Below are 24320 nucleotides of genomic sequence, written 5' to 3' on the forward strand. Positions count from 1 at the left end.
CCAACTTGGTTCCCTCCTCATTTTAACCAGACGCCCCCCAAAATAGTTCCGATCCGAAGGCTTTTCCACACACTTCATTATATAAGCTATGCTAGCCGGGATACACTTGCCTTTTGTTCTGGAATTTACATCTCCAAAGAGTTGATCATAAAGTTTAGGATAAGCATGGGATTAGAAATTTCCTTTTTTCATCCCTTTTAAATTGCCAACAGAGTACACTTTCTTATGTGCACACATGTGCACACATACGTACATGACACGCATGGCACATAATTATCACACGAAGCAAGCAGGGGCCATACCATGTAGTGGAACCAGCATGATGCTTTGCATGTAGTTAATGTCCAATAAGCATTTGATTCACCGAATTAGTTATTTTTAAGAAAAAATTCAAAGAGAGAGGTGAGAATAAAGATGAAGAAGCAGCAGAAAAGAGAAATACAAGAAGAACCACAAAGAGATTCAGAGATGTAAAACAATGAATTAAGGGCAGATACACTCATAGATGTGTATTCAGAAGTAAAGAGAATATATTTAAAATGAGAGTTAGAAGAACAGAAGTTACAAAAACAAAGAAGCAATAATATTAAACCCTTGTCACCCACTCCCAGTCTTTATGAATGTGGTGCCTAAAGATTGACTGACAGTTTTTTTTGTAACTACTTTAGACATAAATGGAGGTGTCAACACTAGGTTTGCACATCATGGTCTAAAATAATAAGCCAAAAATCAAATATGTCTTTGAGAATAAAGGATTGTTCTCCTTGCCTGGGGTGAATGTGGGCGGATCATGCGGGACAAAAGTTTTTACCTGAAATGTGTTTCTTTAGCCAACAGGCAAAAAAAAACCACACCTAAGTAGTATATTCTCTTGTAGCTTTGGAAAATAAATACAGATATTTAACTGATGTTAACAATATTTAAATGTATATATTTCATAGGTCATTTATGATAAACTTGATTTTTTAAACATTCTAATTTTATTTTATTTTTTCAATGTTCCAAGATTCGCTGTGCACCACACCCAGTGCTCCATGCAATACGTGTCCTCCTTAATACCCACCACCAGGCTCACCCATCCCCCTTCCCGTCTCCCCTCCAAAACCTTCAGTTTGTTTCTGAGAGTCCACAGTCTCTCATGGCTCGTCAGACCTGATTTTTATTAGCTCCATTCAAGAATTCCAAAATAAAGATAGAGAGATTATATAACTAAAGCTAAAATAACTCATTAGACATATATAAAATAAATTTCAGAACCTCACCTTTGTTCTACCATCTCGAAAACCAATATGATACTAATCCTTTGCATTTCATTAAATGTATTTACTGTAATTTTATACTGGTCTTTCTATTTTTTTTAAAAAGAATACTAAATCTACATAATTTGCTTCTCATAATTTGGTTTAGTTTAATCAGTCCCCCACTGAATAATTCTTTTGTTACCCGTATAGCTGGAACGGACTACGTGGGAATCAGTCGGAATTTAGATTTCACACCTGGAGTCAACATGCAGACTGTTCGTGTTATCATCCTGGATGACATTGGGCAGCCGGTGCTGGAGGGAATTGAGAAATTTGAACTGGTGCTTCGTATGCCTATGAATGCTGCCCTCGGCGAGCCCAGCAAAGCCACAGTGTCCATAAATGATTCTGTCTCAGATTGTGAGTGTTTATTAATTTACAATTATGAGTAAATTTATAGGCTAGAGTTTATATACAGATGGAATGAAATGATGAACTGGGGTTTATATACATGTATAAGTTTGCTAGGGCTGCCATAACAAAGTGCTACAGACTCAGAAATTTCTCATCTCACAGTGCCAGAGGCTAGAAGTCCAAAATCAAGGTGTTGGCAGGGTTGGTTTCCTCTGAGGGCTGTGCAGGAAGGATCTGTTCCATGCCTGTCTTTGGCTTGTAGATATCCATTTTGGCCCTTTGTGTCATTATATCTTCTCTGTGTGTCATGGTGTCTGAATTTCCCCTGTGTATAAAGACAGCAGTTCTATTAAGTTAGGGCTCAGTCTAATGACCTCATTTTTACTTGATTACCTCAGTAAAGACCTCAAGTAAGGTCACATTTTCAGGTTGTGGGGGTTAGGACCAATGAACTTGGAGGGGAAGCAATTCAACCCATAATGATACCCTGTCTGACCATGTCTTCATTCTGACCATTTTGATAAAATTAGGGAGTCCTTTCAAATTAAAAATGTGAGATTGCCAGCAATATCCTGATTAAGTCTCAAGCGTTTCCTCACCATACATAGGTGGAACCATCCGTAATGGTCTTTTTCCACTTCTCAATGCAAGACTTTCTATCATCACCTACACCTAGACACTCCTGAAATTTCCCTAATAAGGTGCCAAAAACATAGCTCTAAGACAAGCAGCTGCTGGACAAATGGTAGGGCTCTCTGACACATCCTCAGAAAGGATTCTGAATAATTTTCAACCATGATGATCTTGACATTGCTTAGGAGAGTGTAACCTGTTGCTAATGAGACCTATATTTAATTCACCCCTCATCAGTATCACTTAAATATATACATAATATTCATTCTCAAAAATGTTTTATATATATATTTACATTATAGATATAAAATACTATATTCATTATCAACGTTTCTAACATGGTCTGCGTAAACTATGCTTCTAATTGTGTCACAATTTTGAGTGTTATTTGAAAATTATTCAGAAATTATTCAGAAATTTCAAAAATTCTGATAGGCTCATGATTAAGCAACACATATAGATACAGATATCTCAAAGTTTCTGGGTTTTTTCTACTGTTTAGCATTTCCCTGCATCTGCCTGGGAAATAGAGCCATAAAGTAGAGCCAAATTTCAAAGATAAGAAAATCAAAACCATTTATTTAAGTGATTTGCCTAAGGCCAACACATTGTCAAGTGACTAGGTAGAAATTGGAATCCCAATTCTCACTTCTGTTTCATTACTCTTTCCACTAAATCTTGCTTTCTGAAATACTATTTTCCTTAAGGAAATTTCCGGTCACCTTGATCCAAATGTTTGTTTGCTTTGCAGTGCCTAAGATGCAGTTCAAAGAACGAGTATATACTGGCAACGAAAATGACGGGCAGATTGTTGCAGTGATCCACAGGAGTGGAGACCTTCACTACGAGTCTTCCGTGAGATGTTACACACGGCAGGGCTCTGCGCAGGTGATGACAGACTTTGAGGAACGTCCAAACACGGATAGCTCCATCATCACGTTTCTCCCTGGTAAGGTGGAGCTTGACATTTTTATTTGGAATTTGAGAAAGCCAAATTGCTGATGAGAAATACATATCGGGAAAATATACCTTCTTGACCTCAACAAGCTTATGATGTGGTTTTGTGTGCACTGTGTGATAGTGAGATGGAATAGATCGAATCAACATCTTTTTGGTGTCCATAATTTATGAATTGATTTCCAGGGATGTGCAGTATTGTTTATTCAGAGCGTATGTGGTGGTATAGCGAATGTGTAGATTTCGCAATACTGGGATACTGTGTTCAAGTGAGAGAAATGAAAGGAAATAGAGATCACACTTTTAATATGAATTCAGAGCCTTAAACTGTTCGATCACTGTGATCCAGCAATTGTACTAGAAACTAGTCCTGTGATCACGTTAACTCTGATCATCCTGTGCAAGGTGGGTAAATTTGCTTCCTAATCATAATGCCAGAAATTCATACATAAAATTGGTACTTGCTCTTTATCACTTATTTTCTAAGATGGCTGACAGACACTGGAGAAATTTCCCATACAGATAGGGGGTTTCACTGCATATGTTCAAACATTTAGTCATTCATTCAGCAAGTATTTATTGGGGGCTTATTACACACACATTCTTTGTACCCTTAGTGCAGCAGGGGAAAAGACAATATCCTCACTGTCTGGTCCTTATGTTCTAGTAACGCACGTATCCTTTGGGGCCTGCGATGTGATTGGGATGTCATGATGCGATGTAACTGACGTGCTGTCATTATCATTGGTCCAGGTGAGACTGAAAAGCCTTGTGTCCTTGAACTGATGGATGACAAACTCTATGAGGAGGTCGAGGAGCTCCGCCTGGTTCTTGGCACTCCACAAAGCAACTCCCCCTTTGGGGCTGCAGTTGGGGAACAAAATGAAACTTTGATAAGAATCCAAGATAACGCCGATAGTAAGAAGTTATTTCTCATCCTCACCTGTAAATTGGGAATTGAAACCCATCTATGTTAATATTTTAGGTGGCCCAGAAAATAAACCTCAGTCTTTCAAGGGTTTTAAAGCAATTGAGAAATAGGAAAAAAGACTAAGACAAATGGGGAACCAAATAGACCATGAAAATTAGAAGCTGATGTTGGAAAATATGCCTTACACCTAATGTTAAATTGCATATGTTCATACCCTCTGTACGGTGGTGGTAGCCCTGGGCCAGCAGTTTCTCCCTCCCCTCCCACTCTCTAGGACCCACTCCTGTAAGACTGATGGCACATAGAGGTCACCTGGAGTACATGTCTTTTATTTTTATGTAAAGCATTTCCTTTACATTTTAGTTTGTCCATGTTTCCCACAATTTTAGAGACTGTGATTAAATTTGGAGAAACCAAATTTAGCGTCAGTGAACCCAAAGAACTGGGACAGTCGGTGGTTGTAAAAATTCCAGTGATTCGCCAAGGAGATACTTCAAAGGTTTCCATTGTGAGAGTCCACACCAAGGATGGCTCCGCTACCTCTGGAGAAGATTATCACCCTGTGTCAGAAGGTATGGGGGTTCTCAGGGCCTGTCCCCAGGTGGGTGGTGCCCACACTCTGTACTGGCTCTGGTGCCCTTGAGAGGAAGAAGAGAAATCTCCAACTGAAATAAAAATAGACATACTCCTTTACATTAATCTCCATCAGAAAAATAATGGAGAAAAATAATCTCCATCAGTTCAAAAATAATTAGTTCCAGAATTTTCCTTTTTGACTTACAGGGTTTATGCTTGAGGACTTAGAGAAATTTTCAGTAGACTAGATGACCTTTTGTTCTGAGTCTACTTTTACTAAGAGGCTTTACCTTCATTATTATACCTATTCTAGAATATACTAGTACACTGAAAATATGCATGGTAACTGAGATAGTTTTTAGTTCATAGAACATCAATGATTTAAAACTTCAAGGTAGAAAATTTTGTGTTAATGGAAAGCAGTAAGAGTCTGGTGGAATGCTACCCCAAAAGACCATGGATTATCTGGGCCTTAGGATTTCATTATGGGTGCTTTTCATCCATCCCCCTCCTTCTTCAAATTTTTCCCAACTATTTCGCCATTTATTTTTAAAGTTTCTCTCTCTATATATATGGATTATCTGCTGATAGAATAGATGTAAACTGATGTACTAAGTTAAGTTTATAAATTATGTAAAGTTCTACTTATCCACTTTGTTTCTAGTTTTGTACTTCTTACTACCAACAATCTTTAGTTCTTGATTGTAAAGCTACAGACATTCATCTTGATCTTGTAATTTATGAAAAAAAAAATTTAGAAAGGTTTTACTAAGTCCGTAATAAAGTTGATGAGACAAGAGGGAAAAAACCATCTTCTGCAAAGGAGCTTGTTTTATTTGCGTCTATGGTAAAAAGTTTGACTACTGTAGAGTTTCAAAGTTATCCTCAGAATATTTTCTGTGCAGAGAAAGATAATATATTTGAAAGAAATCACATACAACCCAAAAGAGGAGAAACACTGATTAGCCACTAAATTAGAAAAATCTAAAATCAGTCTTTCTATAATGAGCAAGAGCAAGCTTTACATGAAGGAAACATCTTCTAAAGATGGGCAATATGACCTTTAACAGAAAATGTTTTTCGTAGGAACAAAATAATTCTTTTTGCTGAAGGATAATTAAAAATTATACCTCTGTGGTAAACTGACCAATGAAGTCAGAAAAAGGTTAAATGGCAGGAAATCAGCTTATGTCTCTTTTATCCCATAAATGTAAACATGCTATTTATAATGCTTATGATAAAAATTTAATCTCTTCTGACCCATATTCTAATTTCTCCCTTATGGTGAAAATTGAGGTCAGTCTCTTAAAAATAAACAGAAATAAGAAAGATAAAAGAAAACTTGAAATATTTTTGTGTTAAAAATATCTAAAATGACAGATAAAGACTAAAGTAATTGAGGAGACTTAACTATTTTATCATCTAATCTGCATACTGTAAGAAAACAACAATTTAAATATTTAAGGGATGCCTTGGTGGCTCAGTCCATTGAGTATAAGTGTCTGACTCTTGGTTTCAGCTCAGGTCACGATCTCGGGATCCTGGATCAAGCCCTGCATTGGGCTCCTCGCTCAGGGGGTGTTTGCTTGTCGCCCTACACCACCCACCCCCACTCATGCTCTAGCTCTCCTTCCCTCTCTCACATAAATAAATTAATTAAATTTTTAGTAAATAAATAAATATTTAAAATAAATACTTAAGCTTTTAACCTCTAAGAAATTGGGTTTCTATAATTCTGGGGGTTATAAAATTTGAATGCTTACAGGGTAAGACAAGCAATGAATGAAGGAAATATGAAGGGGAAATGACACGATAGGAATATTATTGAACCAGAAAATCCATTCCCTGCTGAGAAAAGCCTAATATTGTCCTAGCCAGCCAACATTGGCCAGGCAGGAAAATACAAAAAATAACTTTAAGTATTTTCTTATGAAATCCTCAGATATTTTTGGTTTTAGACATGAATGTTCTCTTATTTTTATTTTTATTTTTTTAAGAAGGAGAGAGTGTGCAAATGGGGAGGAGACAGAGAGGGGGAGAGAGATTCATAAGCAGGCTTCACACCCAGCATGGAGTCTGACCTGGGGCTCAGTGTCAGAACCCTGAGATCATGACCTGAGCCAAAATCAAGAGTCAATGCTTAACCGACTGAGCTACACAGGCACCCCTAGAAATTTTCTAATTTTCTAATGAAATTTCTAAATTTCTAATGAAATGTCACGCAAGTCCAACCAAACAAATTAGTGGGCCAGAAATGAACAGATGTTTTCATCTTCTGATATAAGAACCTGAAATCCTCTCAGGGTATGAAAAATCTAAGACTAATAAACTCTAAGAACACGCAAAGCTAATGTGGAAAGTGGCTATATCTAGAAAGAGAACTCATTTTAAAGAGGAATCTGGCTCACTCAATTTTAAAGAAAAAAATCTTTTTCATAATTGACAATAAAAAATAGAAGTAGCAGAAGAAAAACACATTGGAGACACATTTTCTTCTGCCACATTTTAAAGGATTTATAATTTAGAATTATAATGATTGAACTTCAGTTACACCAAAACCAGCATCTGCTATCTTCTCTAATTAGAACAATTATGCATTATATTTTTTAATTTCTCTTCTGAGCCAGTTTTTCAAGAGGTATAGTAAAACTAAGAAAAGAGTTTATCCAAGTCTCATGGTATAGGCAGCTGCTGACTCTTGAGTTCAATAAAATCAATTAATCTTTAATGTTTTAAGACTTTTGAAATGACTCGTTTGAAAAAGGGACTCTCATAATTGAGTTTAACTTCGATGACAATGAAGCAAACGTTTTTAGAAAGGAGGGACAGGATTAAGGAGAGCATACCATTCACATTTGTCCAAAAAACTTTTAAATTTCCAAAATTAACATCAACAATAGAGGAAGTCTTTTTAAAATATAATTTGATATAATATTAAAAAGCTCAACAATTTTATATCCACCTTCAATTATCCATATATATATAATATTCTATAAAATATATATATATATATATATATATATATATATATATAATGCAAATGCAATTCACACTCCATAATACCTCCAATTGTAGTCACCTGATTTGTTCAGAATTTTTGGAAATGAGAGGCTAGTTTAATCTGGTTATGCCTCAGTATTAGAACTGCTGATCTGTTCCACAACTCAGTGTTTTTTCAAACGGTTGGTCAACAAATCAATTTAGCAGCTTCTGCTTAGAATTTTCTTCAGATGAAATGGAACAGAAAATATTCAGATACAAAGCAAACAGTAAAAATAAGTGATGTTTTTCAAACTGGTGATTCTATTTTATTCACGCACGCACGCACACACAAATATACTGGGCCACAGTGTACAATGTTTTCCTCATTGTGAGTCACTGTCAAGAAAGCTTGACAAAAATTTCACATATTCCTATGAGAAAGACTTAAATCTGTGATTTTTGCATTTGTAGAAATTGAGTTTAAGGAGGGAGAAACCCAGCATATTGTTAACATTGAAGTAATCTTCGATGGGATCAGAGAGATGAGAGAGGCCTTCACCGTTCACCTAAAACCCGATGAGAACATGGTAGCAGAGACACAGGTAAGTACTGAGATGGATACAAGTTCAGGGCGAGCTGGGGCATCTGGGTGGTTTAAGTGTCTGCCTTAGCTCAGGTCATGATCCCAGGGTCCTGGGATCGAGCCTCACCTCGGGTTCTCTACTCAGCGGGGAGTCTGCTTCTCCCTCTCACTTTCCCTCTGTGCTCTCCTCCCCTCTCTCAAATAAATAATAAATCTTTAAAAAAGAAATCAGGACCAGCATTTGAATCGGGGAAAATGCATATAAGCATCACATAATGTACAATAGACTACTGGGATTTTGTGCAAGCCTTTATAAAGGCTTCTTTTTGTGCATAATCTTTTTTCACCTCATAAATAAATTTTGTACATATTACTCTTTCTTTGAAAAATCATGTGTGTAGAACTAAGGGACTAGAGTCACTGAGCCCCACGTCAGCCCACTTAGTTTTCTCATTTCAGTTGGCAACCTCTGAATTTGAGGTTCATTTCCAGAGAGTAAGCATCATCTCGACACAAAGATGAGACTATGAATTCAGGACTACTGCTCATTAAGACATACATTTTAATCCACAACATAGTTTGCTAACCTCAGAATTACCACCGCTAGTCCTAGCTTTATCAGCTTGATGTCCAGAGCCTCAGTGACCAAATGCTATGGTCCTAACACTGATATTCTGTCCTTCTTAAATTGATGTGTCATCAACGAGATTTTCTTCAAGGTAACATTTTCCACAGGATTTTGACCTTTAAACCTTAAATAATTTTTAAAACTAAATAATTTTAGGCACAGACCAATGTTTATAATATCTGTACTTAAATTTACTCTAGCTCTTTTATTATTTATTTTACTGTTAGTATGAGATTGAATTAGGAATTTTTTAAAATATTTTATTTATTTATTTGACAGACAAAGATCACAAGTAGGCAGAGCAGTAGGCAGAGAGAGGGGAAAGCAGGCTCCCTGCTGAACAGACAGCCCGATGTGGAGCTCGATCCCACGACCCTGAGATCATGACCTGAGCCGAAGGCAGAGGCTTAACCCACTGAGCCACCCAGGAGCCCCATGAATTACAGAGATTTTTATCCCTTAAATATTTCTTATCATTTTTTAATCTTTACTACTTGATGGTATTTCTTGCTGTAGTGCCTTACTTTTTTTAAGTCATATTTATAATTCAAAACACATACATTTTTTATAAGTCTTGATCACATTAAAAATAATTCTTTTAATGTTATTTTTATGGAGCACTGTATTAAACTCTTTGGGGGGGTGAAAGGAACAGAGATTCATTCAAATTCGCTTCAAGTGATAACTTTTTTTATAAATGCAAGTAAATAAAGATTTGGAAACTGTGATATATGAGATATTGGAAGGTTATTCAGGAGCTAAGACAAATTTATCAGCAAGGTGTCTTGGCACCTTACCAATAGATGTTCCTAGAATGCTCTCCTCTCTGTGACTCAGTGTCTCATTCTGCCCCCGTTTAGGCTGTGCTTCTGGTGCCTGCTCATTTTTTAAAATTTTTATTTAAATTCAATTTAGTTAACATACAGTGCATTATTGGTTTCAGGAGTAGAATTCAGTGATTCATCAGTTGCATACAACACCCAGTGCTCATTCCATCAAGTGCCCTCCTTAATGGTAGTCTCTGCTCATTGAAAGCCTTGATTTTCACTGGCATCCACGTCAGCATGGCTATGCTATCACATGACCCCTAGGACTTGCTTTCTCCCAGCCTGTCATTCAGCATTCTTCTCCCGAGAAACTAACTGGCTTTTTCATGGATCTTCCATGCCATAACCCAAGACAGATGCAGCCACTATCATCACAATTTAGAGAAAACAATAGAACCCAAATACCTCGTGTGCTGCCCTGGAGCCGTGTACCCTCCCCTAGTGCCATAAGACATGGCCAGGGTGTCAGTGTCACCTAGACAAACCACAAAAAGGTCTGTCACCCTGCTGGGGCTCTGTGTGTGACAGTTTTCAAGCCAGGAGCTCATCTAGCTCGTCTGCTGTGCGGTAGAAACTCCTAGAGCCTAATATTTCGATAATCACAGATAATTATCTTTTCCTTGTAGGTGACCAAAGCCATTGTGTATATAGAAGAAATGAACAGCATGGCAGATGTCACTTTTCCTTCTGTCCCTCAGATTGTGTCATTACTGATGTATGATGACACTTCCAGAGCTAAAGATAGTGCTGGACCCGTGTCTGGCTATCCTGTCATCTGTATCACAGTGAGTAGGAAATTGACAAAATCGAGAAAAATTGTAAAATAGCTAGTTAAAATAATTATAGATGTTAACCAATAGAGCATTGGCTTTGCCACGAAGAAATGAAAGTGGAAATACTACAAGGTATAAGGTTTGAACTTTGGATAGAAAAATAGCACGTTAATCAAATAAAGCTTCCATTTTCCTTTCTTATCCAACAGAGATAATTAACTGATGTGTAACAGTGTGTTATCTCAGGATCTGCCATTGATAGAAAAATAAATAAGGGTTGAACTCTGCACTCAAGGAACTTAAAAATAAAGAAGAGAAAAATATATGGGAATCAGTCACTCTACCAGAGGGCAAGCTGCGATCATTACCATAAGCAGGTCACCAGCCAACTCGAGCTGTAGCTTCCTGGGTGAGGCGAGGCTTGGGTCACTCCTTATAAGGAATTTCAACAGTTTAAGAGTCAGACAAGCAGAGGCCAGTCCAGGAGGAAGGGACATCTAGAGGAATAGTATTGAAAAATGGCATATTGGTTATTACTTTTTTCCTTGCCTTTTCTTGACTGAGATGTACTTATTTTTCTCTAACAATAGCCCTGGTAGCATGACCTACATCTAACAGGCACCCAATAAATGTTCATTGAATTAACAAAGCAGCATAATAATTTGGTGCCAAGTTATAGAGGTTTCTACATGTGATATTAAGGACAGTGGGATTTATTGGTGGGAAAGCAGAGGGTTCTTGGGCAGAAGAATGGTGTGGGAAGAGGAGTGCCACTCACGGCAGTGTGACTAGACTAGGAAGACCCTGAATGAGATGAGAGGTGATGCTAAAAGTGGGAAGGAAGGCAGCCACATAAACACTGCAAAAGAAGAATCAGCCAAAGTCACTGACCCACTGGAAGTGGGTGGGCAAGGTGAGAGAGAAGAGGGAGGCTGGGAGGGAGAAAAAATAGGAAAGATTTGGGGTCTCAGAGATTCATGAGATGATGCAGAGAATAAGTTTATGTGTATCAAGTTAAAGTGGAAGTGTCCAGGAGGCTGTTTGAAGCCAGAATGCATGCCGTTAGGACTGGAACAGAAATGTGAGGGTTGCATGAAAGGCATGTAGCAGTGGGAAAAAGCACCAGGGAAAGCACGAGTCTAGAGCGCTGGGGAGACCTAACTTCCACACTGTTCTGTTCTGTGATCCCGACAGTTATTTGTTTCCCATAGGCTTGCAACCCTAAATACTCAGACTATGACAAAACGGGCTCTATTTGCGCAAGTGAGAACATCAACGACACCTTGACCCGCTATCGATGGCTAACCAGCGCACCCGCTGGCCCTGATGGCGTCACCAGCCCCATGAGAGAAGTGGACTTTGACACCTTTTTTACGTCATCCAAGATGATCACCTTAGACTCCATATACTTCCAGCCTGGCTCCAGGGTGCAGTGTGCGGCCCGTGCTGTGAATGCCGACGGCAATGAGGGCCTGGAGCTGATGAGCCCTATTGTCACCATTGGCAGAGAAGAAGGTAATGCGCTGCCACTTTCTCATGAAGACTGCCAAAATACCAGGGAGTACTATCAATACCTGATCTTCGGTTACTAGTTCTTCCAAATGCACTCTTGAATATTCATCAAATACTTAAAAGATGACATCCATTTTTACAAAAATATTCTTTAAAAAAATAAAAATTTATTCATTCCACTTTTTTTTTTTTTTTGACCACCTGTTGTATGTCAGACTTGAGGCTTTCTGCTGGCACTCAGGAAAAGGAAGCCCAAACTCTTGTTCTCAGGGAGTTCACACTCAGGCTGAGAACACAGATAAATTTTAGTCTGGACAAGGCACAGTGAAAGTGACTAGTTCTACCCTGAGAGAGTCAGGAAACAGGAATCTCGAAAAGAGCTGAGAAAAAACAAAAAACAAAAAAAGCCTGAGCAGTGAATCATAGAAGCATGAAAGTACACGAAATATTCTGGAAACTATAAGCAGAGAAATGGGGAAGCAGGTGAAAGAGAGAGTGGAGAGGAGATGAAGCAGGATGGTATGCAAAGGTCAGATCTGGACAACGTGGCTCCTGTGTGATGAGCTGGTGGTTGCCCCAGCAGGAATTTGCTGGGTACGGGGAGAGAGGAATGACCATCGGGTGGAGAGGTATCTATGAGTGCCCACAACTTGTGATTATAAGAGAGGTTGTGTCCAGGGCTGGAGCCCAGATACACCAGGCGTGAGAATAGACTGTAGCTCAAGCAACACTGAGAAGACAAGAAATAAACTTTATAAACTAGTCCTTCACTCTGCAGAAGAACTTTCAAGTTAGATTTTTTTTTAAATTTTTAATTGTTTTCAAGTTAGATTTTTAAAATAAGAGTGTGTTTATAAGATTTCGTTTTTAAAACTTTATCTGCATACAGTGGTTCAGAAGTATATTTGTTGGATAAAGAAAGGTTATTTGTACCACCTTTATATATTCAGGACAACTATTTATTGATATCATACCATAGTAAACATGCTCTTCTGTTAGGATTAAAATATATTTTTGTTAAGTTTCTCTTAAGACCAAACTATTATGTTGGTCCCAAAGGGGAAAAAAAGTTAATGCCTTAAAATGAGTCCCCTTATTAATAGAATAGACAGCCCAGACACTGGAGACTGCCTCTGATTTTATTGCTATTCTAATAAATACTTGCCTATTTTCTTTGTTTTGCACAAAGAGAAAAGAGATTATATATTGCCTAGTGCTCTTAAAATTATAAACCAGCATCTTAGTCCCTTCCATAATATTAAAATGAAAACATCACAGTTCTTTTAGAGGAAAGATCGGAGGCACATTTTCATGCCAAAATTCTTGAAGATCACTAACAGATAGATAGATGATAGAAAATAAGTCTACATCACAATGTGTTTCATTATGTATATGTGTATATCCGTATCAGTATCTTTCGTATCAGTATGCATATTATAAATTACAACATATATTATAAATTATATTATGTATTATAAATTCCAATACACATACCATAAGAAGTTACATGTAGAGAGAAAACCCGACTGTGTACATTTTGCTTTCTGACTCTAAGGAGTTTTTGTTTTAAAAATGAGCTCATTTTTAGTGTATTTGATTATGAATAATGACACTTTATGGCTAGTCATGTATATTATTCTAGGGAAAGGATCCAATTCACTTAATTACAGTTACTCTTTTCTTGCTGGCTTTCAATCTTCTTTTACTGTGTCTGTTCATATTTTATATGAGAACAGTTTTGTAACTATTATTATAACTGAGAATGTCCAGTGTGTATTTAAGTACATTGAACAATAATTATTATTTCTCAGACTTTATCAACTACCTGCAATGTAAAGAAGTAGCAACTAAACCACCACCCTTTCTTCTCACACCAGGGTCTGTGACTTTTTTTATAGCTGCTTTTAGCAATGCCTTAGTCTACAGGGAAGTTTTAATTCTATTATTTAAATAATTATAGTGCCTAGCTTAAAAATATTCTTTAGGCATGTTGTGTTCTTTTGGCATAAATACGTTCATTTTTCCCTGAGGTCTGTGTCAGCCCCGGGTGCCAGGGACGGTGGGAGCAGAGCCATTCTCCGCTAAGCTGCGCTACACGGGCCCCGAGGACCCAGACTACACAAACCTCATCAAGCTCACAGTCACGATGCCACACATAGATGGTAGGTAGCTTGGGTAAGCACATCTGTGGGAGTGGTTTGGGCTCCTCACTACCCGGTTTATGCCACTGAATACCCAAAATGTTCATTTTGCAACATCACCTTCAAGTCTGTTTCTTTCAAATGATTCTGCTTTCTTTCTATCCTGTTTTTTTAAAAATCTGACAATTTAAGCATTCTTTAAAATTAAATAAATTTAATACATTATCCAAATACAATGGAACAAAACTTTGGTCAATGTGCTAGTTTTTATGAAATGGTACGACTGTGTGTTTAAAACTCTTGAACGTGGACTTCCAGAAAGCATTTCAGTATCTCATTGAGCATGTATTTGCTATTTCATAGCTGGAATTTAAAAATCCAATTTATAAATCGTGTTCATTTGCTCCAGATAGGAATTTGTGAGTTGATAACTTCATCTACACTGTGAATATTTCCCCAGTACAGAAAACATCTTCAAGTTCTGTTCTCCTCAACTGACTTTATACCTAAATTGTTAATATGAATTTTATTACTTGGTAGTTAGTTATATTTTAAGTAGTGAAGCAAGAAGAAGCACAAGGCAGTGTTAGGAACGATAAGATAGAATTTACTTTCTTGGAAAAAGAAGACATAATTCTGCTTTTTCTGCTTATTGCAAACCCAAATTTGTGCTGGTGGGAGGTAGGTGGACTGGAATCTACACCACTTTACAGCATAAAGTGGATCCTGTGTTTGACCAGCTCGTCTCTAGGCTCACGTTGGAGGTGTGACTCAGAGGTACAAAGGACCAAGGGGGGAACCCATCGGGAAAAATCAAACCTGTACAGTTACTAATGGGAAGACTGGTCCCTCATGCTACTCCTAGAGCTGACTTGGCATTGTCTGACATGGTCAACAGCCACAGCTCTGCCAGAGCTGGGTAAAAGCTGACCAGTTCTTTTGTGAGGCTAGAGTTTTGCTCAGGGAGAATCTCAGAGCAAGAAGAGAGAGGAAAACACCTCTCTCATGGTCCTTTTTGCTGCATCCTCATGCCAGAACTCAACAAACTCTGGCCTCTGTGCCAAATCCAGCTTACTTGCCTGCTTTCATAGGCTCTTGCAAGCTAGAAAATGGTTTTTATGTTTCTAAATGTTGGGAAAAAAACAAAGAAGATTATTTCATGGAACATGAAAATTACACGAAATTATGCTCCATTGTGCATGAAAAGTTTTATTGCGCTGTTATAGGAATTCTTTTGCATGTCTTCTGTGGCAGCTTTCTATCTAACATGGAGCATCAAGCAGTTGAGACATAGACCTTATGGCTACAAGTCCTAAAATATTCACTATTTGGCCTTTTATGCAAGAAGTTTGCCAGACTATAGCATAGTGGTCATTTTCAGACATTCTGGTCTCAAGACATCTTGACAAATTATTTAGGATCTCAAAGGCCCATTGTTTTTATGAGTTATATCTATAAATAGGGACTGGATTTAAAATCAAAACTAAGGAATTATTAAATACTCATTTTTTTCATTCATTTAAATATAATCTACTACATAGTCACATGGAAAACATACTTTTAGGGAAAATAGCTCTAACTTATAAATCAAAAAAATTATTGTGTTTTTTTTACATTTTTGAAAATACCGTTAATGTCTGTCTTCATAAAAGGCAGCTGAATTCTTTTATTTCCCTCTGCATTCTATCTATGGCAATATGTGATAACTCTGAAAAACTCCACTTACTGAGAGAATAATGGTGGAAAAGTCAAATAATGTCTTAGAATCATTATGAAAATAGCTTTAATGTCACAGATCTCCTAAAAAATGCCAAGGACCCCTGGGATACCACGTTGATAGTAATCATTGCTGTACAGTATTTTATAGCACTTGTCTTTTTGAGAACAAAGAAATGATCATTGTTCTAAATCCTTTGCTGTTGACAATGGCAATATGATCACAATTCCTTGCAGGCATGCTCCCTGTGATCTCCACTAAAGAGCTGTCCAACTTTGAGCTCACCCTCAGTCCTGATGGCTCAAGAGTTGGAAACCACCAGTGCTCCAACCTTCTGGATTATACCGAAGTGAAGACTCACCATGGTTTCTTAACTGATGCTACAAAAAATCCAGAAGTAATTGGAGAGACGCATCCTTACCAGTACAGCTCATCTATCAGAGGCTCTAGTACCTTACGCTTCTATAGAAACCTGAACCTGGAGGCCTGTTTGTGGGAGTTTGTTAGCTACTATGACATGTCAGAACTTCTCACTGACTGTGGAGGCACCATCGGGACAGACGGACAGGTAGGAATATTGAACATCGGAGCTTTGGGCACTGGAAAAGTGAGTTGGTTTTTTCAGGTATCCAGATTTAGACTAAATCCCAACTCTAGTCTTCCATTCTGGTGGCGAGGGTCATTAGGTACAAGAGGAAATTTGCACGAGTGGTGTGAAAATTCATGTCTGTTTCTGGAACAAGGTGTCGAAATTTTGACACATTTTTTTAGTGATGGGCTCAAAACATCTTTGTGCCAAAGGTCACCATGTAATTGTTGCTGTAAATTCCAAATATACTCTGATATTATAAAAATCCAAATATTAATTTCTCTCCAAAGTATACATTATCATTTATTGTGTATATGTACAGATGTCCGTGTTGTGTCATAAGCCATCTAAAGTGAAGATTTAAAATTGGTCAGCCCAGTTTTTCTCCCTCCTTTTCTTCTTCCACCTTCTCGGTCTTTCTCTCCTTCTACCCCCTTTACTCCTTCCTAGTTTCCTCCCCACTCCCTCCCCATCTGCTTCTTTTCTCCATCACTAACATAGTCAAAAGTATTTTCATTAAAAGCTTATTGTTATTTCTCCTCTGGAGTTACTGACTCCTTTTCATACCACACAGATATTTACATATAAAATACATAGCACAGGGGTGCCTGGGTGGCTCAGTGGGTTAAAGCCTCTGCCTTCAGCTCAGGTCATGATCCCAGGGTCCTGGGATCGGGCCCCACATCGGGCTCTCCGCTTCCTCCTCTCTCTGCCTGCCTCTCTGCCTACTTGTGAACTCTGTCTGTCAAATAAATAAAAATAAAATCTTATACAGCACATACACGGACACACAGTCCCTACTCCTGTCATCATCACCAAAGTTGTCAAAATGATAAGGTAGCAAGATCTCCATTAGCAGTTATGATAGAATTTAAAATATGTTGGGTGTAGTTGAGAAGTGTAATGAGTATTTGAACTAAAAGCCACGCTCTGTCCTACCTGGACTAAACAAAGAGTTCATATAAGTCCACTTACACATTAAAGTATTGACTGGTACCCAGGATGTATCAGGTCTTACAAGATTTAACCAGAGTGAGGCTGATGTTGTCCAGGCTGTATCCCTGTGGTGTTAAAATATAGATCAAGTAGTAGCATAAGAAAGAGAGATAGTGACTGAGTATTGGTTTACCACCAGGACAGAGCTGTGAAACACAACACATTCTGGTGCTGATGAGCGAGGGGCAGTCATTCATCTGAGTCCATCGGGGGACTATTGGACTCTAAGGGAATGAGACATTCTCTCCATCTCCTCTAAAAGCAGCAAAATATGCAGAAATTTGCATGGATTAGTAAAAATTCCCAAACAGCAATAGGAAGACAGTGTGGAATGTGGAGAGGGCTTGCGTATTAGAATCCAACAAATGCAGACCTAAATTTGGCTCTTGTGTTTTCTAGCCTTGCGTTTTTGGGCAAGTTACTTAAGCCCTTGAAAGTGTCACCTCTTCCAGTTCCTCTTTCCCAGTGTATCTTTGCCACCAGAAAAAAATACGAAAGAAAAATGTCCTGCCCCAGAATAAAAATTCTCATGTTAACGAATCTACCTCAGCCTTTTTCTTTATAGACACTTGGTGAATAGATTCCGCTTAGGGTTTCATAAGAGTTTTGCAAACTTTCACATTTATGAATTTACGGTGGAAAAATGAGGAAAAGTAAAAGTAAACCATCAATATGGACTAACTGTCTTCAGGCAGCTTTGTGGTTGTGTTGCCCACTCTTTAGCCAACAGATCCTGAAGGAAGCCAGTGCTGCCCCCGATCTGTTTGTCCTCTGCCAAGAATGCACGCCCCCAGCCAAGTATTTAATAGACGTGACTTTCTCTCTTGTAGTCCTTTCCTAGATTTGGCAGCTTAGATCAAGATGATCGCCATGCAGACAAATTTTACTCTCTCGTAATTGCTTCCCCCAGGAACAACATGATGAACTGACTTTGTGTGTGTGTGTTCTTAGTGGCTGCAGCTACCTCTACAAAACATTGGCAAGTCCCTGCATTTCTCTGTGATTGAAAGTGGTTTCTAACACTTTCTGAGAAAGATTCTCTACCTTCCCTAACCTCTCACATTCAGATTATTTAATTTATAAGACAGAGTTGCTAGACTGAAGGCATCATCTGCCATATTCAGGATAGTTCTCTATTCATAGCAAATGAAGTTTTATTAAGTTTATTAAGATATTAAGACCATTTCTGCTTTTTTCTCATCTTCTTTATTGCATCTTCCTTCATTAAAGAAATATGAGCTGAACACCTCCTCTGTGCCAGGGACCATCCTAGGGATCTGGTGAGGAAACCAGAGAGAGAGCTTAGACTCCCAACAAAGTCGAGTTGTAGGAGTCAAGCCTCATTCCTATAAAAGTTAAGAATTTTACTTGCCAAGAAAGAGAAACGTGGACTTTTCTAATGATCTTCAATCCTAAAATCTTTTTTAATAGTTTCTAAAATATAAAAGGAGATGGATAGCAGGAAAAGAAAAATAGATATAAATTTAAAAATGATACTGCTCCTCTGTTTTGTGTGACAAAACAGTGTTTTGTAAATAAAAATTTAAATTGTTTTAGTGTACCATAAAAAACACTTGTGGTGCAAAATAATAAAGTTAAACCAAGTTTTTAGAAACTATTGGATACTTTGGTGGTTACTCTTCTCTTGAAAACAACTTATTTTACAAATGAAAGCCCTCAGTTCATTCCACTTTTCAGGAGCCTGGCTATTGGTCCTGCCAGGACGGAATCTTAGCTCTTTGTTAGGTAAACACCCACTGATAACATTGTTCCAAGAGCATAAATAAGCTACAGAAATGCAATTCCATGTAAGTTTGCACTGCAAACATTATATTGTCATTTACTTATGAGAAGGCATGATTTTCCATGATTTTGGAAAAGTAAACGTGTTTTTTCCTAGTTGCTTGGTTTGAGGAATAATCTTTCTCCCTTATTACTGTGTGTTGAGATTTAGAAATATGGAACAACTTTAGGGCAAGAATATACTTAAAAGTCATCTCTTTCCATCGTAGTATTTTATGCTTAGTACTTGGATTTACTCTTTTACATGTATGTTACTCTAAATCATTTTACAAGAAATTGTAAGAATCCAAAATGTGGCTTACCTGGAGCACGTTGCTTCTTAGTCAACTTTGTCAATTATTTTTTTAATAGTGTGGTTTCTTTGTTGTTGTTGTTAAAATTTTATATATTTACTTGGGACAGAGAGAGAGCACAAATGGGAGGGAGAGGGAACAGAAGACTCCCCGCCGAACAGGGAGCCTGATGGACGGCTCTGTCTCAAGACCCTGAGATAATGACCTGAGCCAAAGGCAGATGCTTAACTGACTTAACCACGGAGGCACCCCAGTTTCTTTGTTTTTTAAGTAAGAGTAATGATAGTAGGATGGAAAGCTGGGGAACTAAAAAAATAAAAAATAAAATCTTTTTGCACTATCACTCTACACAGACAGATTTTATAGTGTTGTCCAATGTACAGACACATTTTTGATAGTAGCAGTGTAATGTTATTTATACCATCTTGTATACTGCTTTTTAACTTAACAATGGTGAGCATTTTCTCATGGCAAGGAAAATTCTTTAGATACATGACTTTTGTTGGCTACATAATATTTTACTTTGTGTGTCATCATAACTTATTTAGCCATTCTTCTATTGTTGCTCATTTATATAATTTCTAATTCTGTTATTGTAAATATCCCATAGAGTTGTCCTTAATACTAAAGAATCTGTGGGCCAGTGTTGACCCTACCTCATTCCAGGGTCTCTTTTGTGCATCTCTGAGCAGATACGCCTTTAGAAAGGCTTGTAATTGGAGAGAAGCCAAGGTCTCTTTCTTCCAAGTGTTCCTGGATGTGGAGGTGCTATTACTGCTAATCCCTTGGCTAAGGATTCTGACTTGTTAAAACAGTGTCCTCCATTGAGTAGCTAAGTACATGCTTTATTGGGACTTCAAGCTGTTGACATTTGTGAGCCTTTTTTACACATTCACAAACACCACCATCTTGATGATGTAGACATCTTTCTGGAAACAAAAGGAACAACAGAAATTACAACCAGTGGGAAATCCACACCAGTGGTAGCCCTCAGATAATATTCGAACAGCTCTAGTTCAATTTTTAATCTTTGAAGTGAGCACAAAACCACATATCCCACATAAAGGTGGGTAGGAACTGGATTATGAAATATTTAAAATGATTTCTGTTTTCAACCTGTGTGGTCCAATTAAAGACCTTGAGCAGAAGAGTGTAGTCCTTGCTGCCCAATATGGTAACCACTAGCCATATGTGGTTACTGAGCATTCAAAATTAAGGTGTGTTATTTTTATAAAATATAAGCCAGATTTCAAAGACTTAGTAGGGGAAAAAAAAACAACCTTCAAAAATAATGTTATACTGATTGCATATTAAACTATAATATGTTTGATATATTGGATTAAGTACCTATTAAAACTAGTTTCACATATTTCTCTTTACTTTTTGAAGTACAGCTGCTAGAAAATTTTAAATTACATGAGTGGCTCACATTATGTTTTGTTTTGTTTTGTTTTGTTTTTAAAGATTTTTATTTATTTATTTGACAGACAGATCACAAGTAGGCATAGAGGCAGGCAGAGAGAGAGAGAGAGAGGAGGAAGCAGGCTTCCCACTGAGCAGACAGCCTGATGTGGGACTTGATCCCAGGACCCGGGGATCATGACCTGAGCCAAAGGCAGAGGCTTTAACCCACTGAACCACCCAGATGCCCTCACATTATGTTCTTATTGGATAGTGCTGGTCCATATACTTGAGTGTTAGCGACTGATTGTACTGAATAATCTTGGGCAAGCCAATTGACTTCTTCACGGCTTAAGTTCAGTACATGTAGAATACAGCCTTGATCAAATGAAAGTTGCAAAGGAACATAATAAATCTAGATAGCTTTCATTGGTACATATGTATACTGCCAATTTCTGTAAGAAACAGTATATATATATGTATATATACTGCCTACTTCCATAAAGCAATATGAATTTGGATAGCTTTTTTTAAAATTTTATTTTATTTTTTTTTCAGAGTTCCAAGATTCATTGTTTATGCACCATACCCAGTACTCCAATGCAATATGTGCCCTCCCCAGTACCCACTACCAGGCTCACCCAACCCCCCTTCCTCCTCCCCTCCAAAACCCTCAGTTTGTTTCTCAGAGTCCACAGTCTCTCATGGTTCGTCTCCCCCTGAATCTGGATAGTTTAAGCTGGATGCCCAAATAAGTGAAGAATTCAGCTTACTGTGAGTTACCTCAACACTAGTCCCCACCTCAGTCAATATTCTGTGTGCAACTTCTCTTTTAGCATATTCATTTTCTTTCCTGTTCTTCCCTTCTCCTACCCATCTGACACAGCCCAGTGAATTTCGTTTATGTTTTTAGCTGGCAGTACTTCCTCAAATATAGACTTGCTGCCCATTAGTAGCCACTTCGTAGCAGTAGTAAAAGTACTAGAAGTAGTAGTAGTAGTAGTAGTACTAGTATTAGTACTAGAAGCAGTAGCAGTACAAACATATCACTGTTAACGTTTTCCAGAAATCTTGCATTTTATACTTTCCTTTTAAATATGGAATTTGAAGTATCATTTTGTTTTGCTGAAGAAACTTCAAACAATTGTAAGGACATGAAATCTCCTTTGTTGTGTCACAATTGCTTTAAGAGCAGTTACCAGATTTAACATCTCTTTCTTTTAGTATAAATGAATCCCTTAAAAACTTCCTGTGATACAGGCTGAAAGAAAACTAAATGCTCATTAAGGTGATATCCAGAAGTTAGATTGACAGCACTGCGTTCTTCAGTTTTATAAGAACAAGCAGGTAGGCGACCTGGATGATTGAGAAGCTCCAAGCACACAAAGAAGGCCTGGCCATAATGAGCAAGAAAATGCAATAAGATGCTGATCTCATGTCCAGAATTAGTCAAACTCTAGGTTGCCACAAGAAAGAAAATTAAAATTAGGGAACTTTATGCCAAGTAACTCATAGGAAGTGAATATTAAGAGTTCTCTCTAAAATAGTGCACTCAATAACATTTGATAGAGTATAATGTTGGCAGAAATTTTTAGCACCTAGACAGTTTAACTGGAAACTCATTCTTAAAACCTAATTTTTAAAAGATGGTGGTTTATTAAAACCACAGGATGAAATATTAATCTTAATTTCCAGGGGCATATACATTGACTTGATCACTCTTCTTTACACTGAGTGTTAAAATTGCACTACAAGATCAGTTTTAACTGAGTGCAATAATATTGACCCTTAACAATATTATCTCAGAGGACTTTGGTTGCAAGGCCCCTCTTGTGCTAGCCAAGTTAGCAGATGATGAGGAGTGCTAGCTATAACACAGCTAGCAGTCAAATGTTTCACTTGGATGATGGTATTCTTTTTGTATATTTTTGTTGACAATTCAGGTCATCAATTTTTGGGGACTTAAGGGGTTTATTTTTTACTCTATGACAAAGTGATAAATTATTCTTATCATTGATTATGTTATTCACTTACACGTGTGTATGATCCCTGTTGCCAGCTCAATGTGGAAAGAGAATGAGAATGGTATTAGAAAGCCCAGCTGGAACTTCTGAATAGTATGATCTGACCTAAGTCCATCTTTTCTTGTGTAAAAGATAGTTTTATTTGCCAAGGTCTTCTGCAGAGCTATTTTGAGAATTAAGTATGATAACATTGGTTAGGTGATCCTAGGACTGTCCTCAGCTTTGTTTGGAGTGTGATGAGGTGTGTTAGAGTAGAAAAGCAGAGGCCAAAGACTGGGTTCTAATACTGGCAAGGCCATTTAGAAAGCTTAAAGAATTCTATGAGAATTTGCTTTATTTCTTTGAACCTTAATTTTTCTCTCTTTCCTTTTCTATGCATTATCTTTACATCCAGCCAGCCATCCAGCCAGCCAGCCAGCCAGCCACACATGCATATAAATATAATAATGGGGGAGAGTAAAAATATTAAATAGTTTTTGTTGTGAACCTAGGGGCTCGATAACTGAATATTAGTTTATCTTCCATAACTACTAACTTTCCTACACAATACCTGAAGAAGGAAAGCATAAAATTCAAAGGAAGCCACTTCATTTCAACTAATTAATTTTACAACATATTATGTATTACATGTCATTGCTCAACATGTTTGCTTGTAGATCTTTCTTTATTCTGTCTTCCTTTACGTAATAATTTAAAAGTACCTTATAAAATAAATAAATAAATAAATGAATGAATAAATAAAATTTAAAAGCACCTTATTCATAATAGCTCAAAACAGGAAGCAACCCAAATGTCCATCAGTTGATGAACAGATAAATATGTGCTTCATATGCATGCAGTGGGATACTACTCAGAAATAAACATATTGAAATGTGCAGCAACATGGTTGCACCTTGAAAACATAAGTGAAAGAAGCCTGTCACAAAAGATCACATAATGACTCCATGTATATGGAATATCCAGAACTGGCAAGTAAAGAGAGACAGAAAAGGAGTTGTGGTAAATTGGAAGGGGAGGTGAATCATGAGAGACTATGGACTCTGAAAAACAATCTGAGGGGTTTGAAGTGGCGGGGTGTGGGAGGTTGGGGTACCAGGTGGTGGGTATTATAGAGGACATGGATTGCATGGAGCACTGGGTATGGTGAAAAAATAATGAATACTGTTTTTCTCAAAATAAATAAATTTAAAAAAAAAAATAGGCTAGTGGCTACCGGGGCTGGGAGGAGGAAGGAACGAAGGTGTGACTTCTAACGGGTTTGGAATTCTCTTTGGAGGTGATGAAAGTGTCCTAAAATTG

General features: G+C 37.6%; 1 protein-coding gene across 3 annotated transcripts in view; it reads left to right on the top strand.

The window, feature by feature from the left end:
- The window catches only part of FREM2 (FRAS1 related extracellular matrix 2), a 187453-nt gene that overhangs the window by 121207 nt on the left and 41926 nt on the right, over nt 1-24320 (top strand). For all 3 annotated transcript variants that reach the window (XM_082700380.1, XM_082700379.1, XM_082700378.1), the window contains exons 8-16: nt 1452-1661; nt 3040-3237; nt 3999-4163; nt 4566-4748; nt 8206-8336; nt 10399-10557; nt 11757-12060; nt 14088-14219; nt 16152-16483. In XM_082700380.1, the coding sequence (XP_082556506.1) occupies nt 1452-1661; nt 3040-3237; nt 3999-4163; nt 4566-4748; nt 8206-8336; nt 10399-10557; nt 11757-12060; nt 14088-14219; nt 16152-16483 (1814 nt within the window). The remainder of the gene's footprint in view (nt 1-1451; nt 1662-3039; nt 3238-3998; nt 4164-4565; nt 4749-8205; nt 8337-10398; nt 10558-11756; nt 12061-14087; nt 14220-16151; nt 16484-24320) is intronic.

Source organism: Mustela nivalis (genome assembly GCF_964662115.1).
Source record: "Mustela nivalis genome assembly, chromosome: 15".
NCBI classification, from domain to species: domain Eukaryota; kingdom Metazoa; phylum Chordata; class Mammalia; order Carnivora; family Mustelidae; genus Mustela; species Mustela nivalis.